The sequence below is a fragment of the Panthera tigris genome, chromosome C1 (assembly GCF_018350195.1).
Source record: "Panthera tigris isolate Pti1 chromosome C1, P.tigris_Pti1_mat1.1, whole genome shotgun sequence".
Lineage (NCBI taxonomy): Eukaryota > Metazoa > Chordata > Mammalia > Carnivora > Felidae > Panthera > Panthera tigris.
In genome coordinates, this window is record NC_056667.1 from 62,577,379 (window position 1) to 62,587,179 (window position 9,801).

General features: G+C 35.4%; 1 protein-coding gene across 11 annotated transcripts in view; it reads right to left on the bottom strand.

The window, feature by feature from the left end:
• Positions 1-9,801, bottom strand: part of SLC44A5 (solute carrier family 44 member 5) — a 368,679-nt gene that overhangs the window by 286,005 nt on the left and 72,873 nt on the right. For 2 of the 11 annotated variants that reach the window (XM_042997591.1, XM_042997590.1), the window contains exon 2: positions 8,539-8,644. The exons of 8 other annotated variants lie outside the window; for them this stretch is intronic. In XM_042997591.1, the coding sequence (XP_042853525.1) occupies positions 8,539-8,644 (106 nt within the window). Of the gene's footprint in view, positions 1-8,538; positions 8,645-9,801 lie in introns of those variants that run through there. One more of the 11 variants, XM_042997597.1, reaches the window with a different exon arrangement.

The window sequence follows — 9,801 nt, forward strand, 5'->3', positions numbered from 1 at the left end:
ACACATTCATTTATCTATCGATGGACACCTAGATTGTTTCCATATCTTGCCTACTGCAAATAATGCTGCAATATACATAAAAGTGCCATATGTTTAGGGGCACCTGGGCGGCTTGGTCGGTTGAGTGTCCAACTTAGGTTCAGGTCATGATCTCACAATTTGTGAGTTGCAGTCCTGCATCAAGCTCTGTGCTCAGAGCCTGGAGCCTGCTTTGGACTCTGTGTCTTCCTCTCTCTCTGCTCCTCCCCCACTCACTGTATCTCTCTCCTTCAAAAATAAACATTTTTTAAAAAACATTTTAAAAAAGAGTGCATATGTCTTCTCAAATTAGTGTTTTTGTTTTCTTTGGATAAATACTTAGGAGTGGAATTGTTAGGTCATTTCCATAGTGGCTACACCAATTTACAATATTTGTTCTTCCTATCCAGGAGTGTGGAATATTTTCCCAGGTTTTGTTGGTGTCTTCTTCAATTTCTTTCATAAGCTTTCTATAATTTTCAGTGTATAGATTTTTCACCTCTTTGGTTAGATTTATTCATAGGTATTTTATGGTTTTTGGTGCAATTGTAAATGGATTGATTCCTTGATTTCACTTTCTGTTGCTTCATTGTTGGTGTATAGGAATGCAACTGATTTCTGTGCATTGATTTTATATCCCGCAACTTTGCTGAACTCATGAATTAGTTCTAGCAGTTTTTTGGTGGAATCTTTTGGGTTTTCCATATAGAGCATCATGCCATCTGTGAATAGTGAAAGTTTGACCTCCTCCTGGCCGATTTGGATTTTTCCAATACTATGTTGAATAATAGTGGCAAGATGGACATCCTGGTCTCCAATAAGAGAAATTCTTTTTTTTTTTTTTTTTTTGAAGTAGGCTCCAGGTCCAGCATGGGCCCAGTGTGGGGCTTGAACTCCCAACCCAGAAATCAAGACCTGAGCTGAGATCGAGAGTTGGATGCTTAACCAACCAGGCACTTAAAACTTCTTAATTGGGAGAAACATGTTAGGGAAATTTCCTTCTTCAGTTTGTACCTTTTCTAAGTGAATCTGCATTTGGAGGTGTTGTTTCATTAGTGACTAGAGCAGCTGTCTTTTCCCTTTCCTTTCCCTGAGTCTACATAGGATATGTGGGAAGCTACTGCAGCAATTCAGAAGCACAAATGAGCAGAGCCAAGGTGAAACACATATTAAATACACTAAGAAAGAGAGAAAGCCAGCACAGAATAACAAAGCACATTAGAATAAAAAGAAGCAGCCATAACACTGAGTGTAAAAGAGACCTTATGACCAAGAAAGTCAAAGAGGAACAGAAGTGGGGCAAATAGTTCAAGAAAACAAAAGAAGGAAGGCAAAAGTGGGGAAGAAAATGGCAACACAAAAAGGGTAGGAGAAAAGCAAGACACCAAAAAAGAATATTTATGTTTGGACGACTCTAACCCCAATGAGACATCTGACAATAGGTCTGAGCTGCACACAAAAAAGATGACTGCAGACAAATAGAAGGTCATACAAAACAAGGTGGGAGCACACAGAAATATACCAAAACAAGAACAACAAAAAATTAGAAAAGAAAAAATAAAAAACAAATAAACTCATAAATAAATATCAAAGAAAATACTTTCCAAACATCAACAATTGTGGATTATTTTCAACAATATCTGTTCCTATCCCTAAGTTCCCCACAATCAGCTAAATACCTATACTAAGTCTAAAAAGAGCTCTCAGTTTGGAGTCCAGAAGAGCCATGAGAGTTCAGCAGTCATTTTACCATTCCTTCTATTTTAATTCTCTAAGATTTCCCAAATATTTTGAAGCAGTGACAGAGAGAGAGGTTATTAAAGAGTGTTATAACTACCTTTTTTCATCCAGGAACCATAAACCCTAAGTCCTGATTCTAGAGACATTTTGAAGCAAAATGGTACAGGGAACACATAAGTAAGAGAAAGTAATTGGTAGTCCTTGGTTATAAATTCATATGCTTTCACACGTGAGATTTTTGTCATTATAAACCTCAGGATGAATGCCACTTGTGAGCAGTTGAATTTCCAGGACATGTTCCAATTTCCAATAAATTTGGTATATCCATCCAGTAGAAAATTATGGACTCATTAAAAAAAAGCATTCTCAAAGAGTACTTAAAGAAATGGGGAAATATTCATAATATAGCTTTGAGAAAAAATATACTAAATTTTATGTCATAGGATCCCAATTATTTAAAATACATACACATAGGCATATATTAAATAATTTCTTTAGAAAAACTAAATTATGTCCACATTGTGCAGGACAGCAGCCTATACTTCTCATTTGTAGCTCTCACTGCAATGGTTATTACATATTCTATTAACAACTCTTAAACTGCTTGTCTTCTATACCTCGATATGCCCAGCACCCAGCACTGTGATTGATCCATATTATGTAGTAAATGTTTCTAAATAAATTAAGGAATAAAATAAGAAACAGAAGAAGACTGGAAATAAACAAACAAAAATGACTGAAAGTTGTTTTCTTAGGGGTTATTTGATAGAAGTGACATTTTCTTCTTTAAAAAGTTGTATGTTAAAAATTATAAAACAATTATCTTCTATAACCACAAGAACTTATTGGTAAAAGAAGTCAATCTCCAAAAAGCACATATTATATGATTCTATTTATGTAAGATGTCCAGAAAAGGCAAATCAATAAAAAAGACAGATTAGTGGTTGCCTAGGACTAGGGGATAGGGAGTGAATGCTAAAGAGATTTCTTATTGGTGAGGTGAAAGTATTCCAAAATTAGATTATAGTGATGGTTACACAATACTGTAAATATGCTCTAACCATTAAATTGTATACTTTAAACAGAATTATATAAAATGAAAGTACATCTCAATAAAACTGCTTAAGATATTTAGATATTTTAAATATTAGTAAAGATTATTTCATTACAAGTTTTTTTTTTTCAATTTGAACCCACAAACAGGCCTTCAGGGGTGTAGCTCTGGATATTTCCTTAAATTTTCTTTTTTCTTTTCTCATCATATTTCAACAAAAGACAATAGAGAAAACTTTAGTACAAAACGTGGGAATAAGATATATTTCTTAGCTTGCAAACTAGGTTACCTTCTGGATTTACTACACTATTATTTGTACACCCTTCCCCAATACATACACAAATTTTTCCATAATAAAACATAGGAAAACCTATTTTATATTGGAAAATATGCAGCATTTCACAAACAAAAAACTTTTGGATGAGGAAGCTGTTACTTCTTACTTCCTTAAGTTTACATGACTCTGACTGACCATCCTCTCCTAAAAATAAGATGCCCTTGTAATGTAATAACTCTCTAATCACTTAGCTCCAAGTTATCTAAATTCATCATAATGCCTTTTGTAAGATGGAAATTGGTAGGTAGGGTTTTCCCTGAGAAAGTAAGACATTTCTTTGGATTGCTGAAACTCTCTGGCAATCTGTTAATTTCCTTCAGAGACTAGAGTGTGAGATAATCTCGAGGCAATTGGTGAAAATGCCAAAGATGGAGGGTCATGATGCATGATGCTAGCAGGACTGGCTCCATCATATGGTGGGGTGGGGTGGGGTGGGGAGACATTAAAATGGCCCAGCCACTGAAATCATAAGATCAATTACTGCAACATATCAGGATGGCCACTGAAAGCCATTTTTATCTACACTCTAAATTTTAACTTTAAGTGCTATAAATTTAAACTCTATAAACTTAAATTCTTTAAATTTCATACTCTATTTTCGACTTTAAATTTCAACTTCTTAAGCAAAGACTTCTTAGTTTTTAATAATACATAAAATCCTACATATTAAGAGAACTTGGTTATAGGATTATACTTAAGGGATAAAAATATTGTTATGGTGAAACAATTTCAAAATAGGAGTGAGCAGATAAATTTCAAACTCACTTAATCTTGCTTAATTAAGAATGCCTTTAAACTTCAAATTCTGAAATTGTTCTGCTTTGGCTTTTATGAATGCTAAACATGGGCTTTCTCTACTAAGAGATAGAAATGGATGGATGGATGGATGGATGGATGGATGGACGGATGGACAGATGGATGGATGGATGGGGATAATAGAATAAGGAAATGAGAGAAAGGGAAGGAGAAATAAAACACTGAGAATTTCAAGTGGCTGAAATTGAAGGACAGAAGATAACTTGGGTCTGAAAGACTCATAAAATGAAAAAGTTAAGTTAGAAATTAAAATAGCACCATGATCTGAAAATATACATGGCACCCCTATGTTTACTACAGCATTATTTCCAATAGCCAAATTATGGAAGCAGTCTGAGTATCCACTGATACATGAATAGATAAGGAAGATGTGGTATATATGTCAAATGGAATATTTCTCAGCCATAAAAAAGCATGAAATCTTGCCATTTACAACAACATGGGTGGATCTAGTTATTCAGAGAAAGACAAATACTATGTGACTTCACTCAAATGTGGAATTGAAGAAACAAAAAGAACAAAGAAAAATAAAGAGACAAACCAAAAAAACAGACTCTTACTTATAGAGAACACACTGATGTTTACCAGAGGGGAGATGGGCAGCATAGGGGGATGGGTGAAACAGGTAATGTATACAATACAGTGTTGAATCACTGTACTATACACCTAAAACTAATATAACACTGCATGTTAACTCTACTGGAATTAAATTTTTTTTAAAGTAACTCAGACACAAGTGCTTGGTGTTATTATTTTATATCTAGTAAACAAAATATAATTAGATTTTTTAAAAATAGCACCATGATAACTAAAAAAGAGCATTGCCCACTTTGTATTATGCTTTCATATATTATGACCAATCTAAAAGGGAGAAGGATGGAGAGAGGGGGAGAAAAAAGAGCATGCATGCTATTTTTTTTAACGTGTATTTGTTTTTGAGAGAGAGAGTAGAGCTGGAGAGGGGCAGAGAAATAGGGAAACACAGAATCTGAAGCAGGCTCCAGGCTCTGAGCTGTCAGCAGAGAGCTCATTGCGGAGCTCGAACTCACAAGCAGTGAGATCATGACCTGAGCTGAAGTCGGATGCCCAACTGACTGAGCCACCCAGGTACCTGGAGCATGCATGCTATTTTAAGCAGACACTGTTTTTCAAATATCCATTATTTACTGAAAAAGAAAACTCTGTCCTATTTAAGACAGCGGTGTTATATGTTCAAGTTTGTTTGACAGGGAGAAGGGCCAGAGTTTTAAAATTACAACTCAGCAATATATCCCCAAGCTGAGTTGTCCTGACATAGGGTCACAGAAGTTGAAACACAATAATATCAAACCCATTAACAGAAAAGTTATCATAAATTCAAAATGTGGTCTATGTACAGCAATAAACTCTGCTCAGCCTTACACAAGGACACAAAAGAGGAAAGCATAAAAGTAGAGAGTAGAGGTAGCACCCAAATTTCAGACAACACGGTAGATGCACTCTGGAATGTTGCACTAAAGTTGGAGGAAGGCAACCACATAATCACTCTTTTAAAATCTATTCACAAATGGACTAATTTAAAAAGCCAGAAAAAAATGTCTAAGAGCAGAGAAATGGCATAAGCTCTGGAAATATATAAGCACTGGGGTGGAGTGCAGACAACACTGATGTAGGTATCAAGGATCTCCTGTCACCTCTAATTCTTTAAAACTGGGGAAAACCACAACTTCTCCATGTTTCATTTCTTCTTCTGAAATGTGGATGTTCTGCCTGACTTGCCTCTTGAGGTTGCATTGTAATGGCCAAAGAGCTAATGTTTCTAAAAACGTATGAAACATCACAGAGTACTATACAGCATAAAGTATCATACTTTGAGGTTAAGAATAGATTAAGAAGAGATGAGAACTCTCTGTATCTCACATCCAGTCTCTTTTCTTTCCTGGTCTAGTATCTTCTATGGAAAAAGTGCTTCTGTCATAGTGCCTCTCTGTTTTCCTTTCAAGAACCTCCACAATCAGCAATGTCCGCTATTTAGAAAAGAGAAACCTAAATGGAACAAGTTTTAGTCCAGCCATGCTTCATGAAATCATCATAGTTAAGGTTCTAAGTTGAGTTTAGCTGCTAAACTTCAGCCAAACCTCCTTCTCCTGTGTTAGGAAAGAAGAGTCGGCCAGATTCATTCTGCCATCCCGTCATCACTCAGGCAGTAATTGGCAGTAGTGGTGGACTGACTCTGGCAAGAATCTGTGGGTGATACTCTCCCCGCTCACTATTCTTCTTTTGTTGAGTTAGAACTTGTCCCCAAACAAGCCAGAACTAAACCACATATGCAGTGTACTCTTTGAAAATGCCTTTCTTATTCTGAACAAACAGCTTTTGAAACAGTAGATAAAAAGAGGGATCAAGAGTTCTTTCAGTGATTTAAATTGTGTTTCCTTCACTTGTCAATGCCCTGGAGTCTGTTTGACTTCTGTTCCCTTCTTCAATGTGCGGGTCATCAACATTGAGGGAAAGCAGAGAGAGCAGCTTTTGAAAGTACAAAGAGGGAAAGGTAATCAGTCCTCCTTCAGTTGTTTCTCCTTTAAGCCCTGCACAAACCCATTAGCAAATGGATATGATAACCCAATGCAAGTATAGGTGGAAACCAGTACATATTGAGCATACACTATGTGCCAGGACCTAAAGTACGTGTTTCTATACATTGATTTCACACAGCCGATCCCATTTACAGATGATAAAAATAAATACGAATTACCTTGGTAACAATCAAATAGATCCCAAGTGATTACCAAAAACTCACCAGGGGCCCCTGGGTGGCTCAGTCAGTTAAGCGTCCAACTCTTAATTTCAGCTCAGGTCATGATTTCACAGTTTGTGAGATCGAGCCCCTAGTCAGGCTCCATGCTAACAGCATGGATATTGCTTGAGAGTCTCTCTCCCTCTCTCTCTGCCCCTCTCCCTGCTGGTGTGTGCTCTCTTTCTCTTGTGTGTATAAAATAAGTAAATAAACTTAAAAAAAAAAACTCATCAGAGAGAAAATACTTATTTTCCCATTGTTTGCCTGTTTAGCAATGTGGATACATGATGCCAGTATTTACATGAGCCTTCAGTCTTGTGGATAAGACTTTGAAGACAGACCTAGGTTCAAATTCCTATTCAGTCATTTTTGGTCATGTAATCTTGAACAAGATACTTTTACCATTTACCATTGCCAGTAGGCTAAATAAGCAATTCTTTATCAAAAACTCATAGCTTAAGACAAATAAGCTAGGTAAGGAGTATGCTGCTATTACTCCTCTATACAAGTATTATTTCTAAGCCAGTGATTCTCAACTGAGAGCTATTTTGCCTTCCAGAGGGCATTTGGCAATATCTAGAGATTTTATTGATTGTCACAACTGGGGTGGGGTGCTATTGACAAGTAGTGGGTAAAAGCCAAAGGTGCTATTACTACAAAAAGAATTTTCTGTAAATAGTACTAAATGCTAAAATGTTAATAGTGCCAATGTTGAGAAACTCTTCTTAAAGGGAATAAAGTATTCAAAGTTGGAAGCAGATAAATTTGTTGAATCCAACTTAACAGTATGGTATTTTACTTACTTAACAGAAATACAAATAAGGCAATTTTGAGACAGAACCTTAAAAATCTTCATATACTTTGATCCAGTCACTTCACTTTTAGAAATTTATCCTCATGAAGTAATAATAAATGCATCCGAAGATTTATGTAAGAATAAATAGATTAGAAAATTTGAAAATGCAAATGGTCAATTGTAGGTACAGTGATGATAGGGTGATATATAATTTGTCTTCCAAACTGATATGACTCTGGGAGTAAAGGGGGGTGCTTTAATAATTTTGCAAAACAACAGTCATAAATAAGAACTTCCCTGGACAAACCAGGATATATAGTCCCCTGGTTGTAAGGGAACAGGGAAATAAAGTATGCCACATCCTAATTATGAAATGGCAGACAGCCAGCAAAAAATACTCTAAAGAATATTTAACAATATAGTAAATTGATAATGATATAATACTAACTATAAAAGGCTGGATAAAAAAACTTACATATCAAAGTTTGTAATATATACACTTAGAGGCTTTGAAAGAAGAATGGAAAGAAACATATCAAATAGTTAACATTGGTTTACTCACTGTTGAGATTATAGCTAGGGTTTGTTTTTCTCTATATTCAAAATTGCTATAATCATTTTTTTAAATAATGACTACGTCCTGCTTCTTGAGAAAGAAATACAATTATATACCAGTTAATGAGGGAAAATTATTCTTCACAGAAAAATGCCAGCTAATAAATATAGAAAAAATTGTATACAAATTAGAAAATCACAATTAGGAAATCATTGGCCATTGCTAATGATATTAATTGTTTCCGGCAAGGAACACTGATGGATGCTAAAATCTTTTAGGTGAAAGATTGTTGGTTATTCACAAAGTTTCAGGGTATTATCCCATATAGTACTTGCTAATTGTAAAAAGGGAAAAAAAATGCCTTAATGAAGAAATCTGGTGATTACCATAGGAACCAAATTATCAAACTTAACATAATTTTAGTGGAAACTCTGGCATTACATACCTTTTGTAGTAACATAATGTGTAATAAGGACATCATCTATGCAATACTCTTGCCAAAAATGTTTAGATCTACTTTCACTTTGCAGGAAATCCAGATAATATAAGAACTAGGAAAACAACACCATATGGGACAATTAGACAAATAAAGAATGTGGGAGCAGCCAAAAGACAACTGTCCTGTAATGTCTTTAAAAAGTAAAAGCTATAAAAAAAAAAAAAAAAAAAGAAATAGAAACTTCTAGATTAAAGGACATTGGTAAAAACTAAAAGCCAAATGCAATCTCTGAATCTTATCTGAATCCTGACTTTTAAAAAAGAGATCTAGGGGCACCTGTGTGGCTCAGTTGGTTGAGCACCTGACTTCGGCTCAGGTCATGATCTCACGGTCCATTGGTTCAAGCCCTGCATCGGGCTCTGTGCTGACAGCTCAGAGCCTGGAGCCTGCTTCAGATTCTGTGTCTCCCTCTCTCTGCCCCTCCCCCACTCATGCTCTGTCTCTTTCTGTCTATCAAAAATAAATAAACATTAAAATAAATATAAAAAAAGAGATCCAAAAATTATGTGGACAATTGGAAAAATTTGAAGATAACTTAGTTATTTTCATTATATATATTAGATATTTAATTCCCTTAAATGTGTTGGTAAAATTGTGGTTATATAAAACATTTATGGTAAATATCACAATATCTGCAGCTTATTTTCAAGGCATTCAGAAAAAATACACATACTTACATGAAGCAAATATGGCAAAATATGAACAATTGTTGAATCAAGGTAATTAGTATACATGTGTTTATATTATAATATTCTTTCAACCTTTCTGTGTATCTGAGAAAAGTTTAAATATAAAATTAAGGAAAAATTTTAAAGTTACATTTGAAGTAATGTAATTACATTTAAAGTGATGTAACTGGGGCGCCTGGGTGGCTCAGTCGGTTGAGCGTCCGACTTTAGCTCAGGTCACGATCTTGCGGTCCGTGAGTTCGAGCCCCGCGTCAGGCTCTGGGCTGATGGCTCAGAGCCTGGAGCCTGCTTCCGATTCTGTGTCTCCCCCTCTCTCTCTGCCCCTCCCCCATTCATGCTCTGTCTCTCTCTGTCTCAAAAATAAATAAATGTTAAAATAAATAAATAAATAAATAAATAAATAAATAAATAAATAAATAAAGTGATATAATTAGTAATCCCAGAGTTAACCATTGTCTTTCCAGAACCAGATGCATAATAGCTACATGGAATTGGAAATCCCACAACAGCCTCCTGAGGC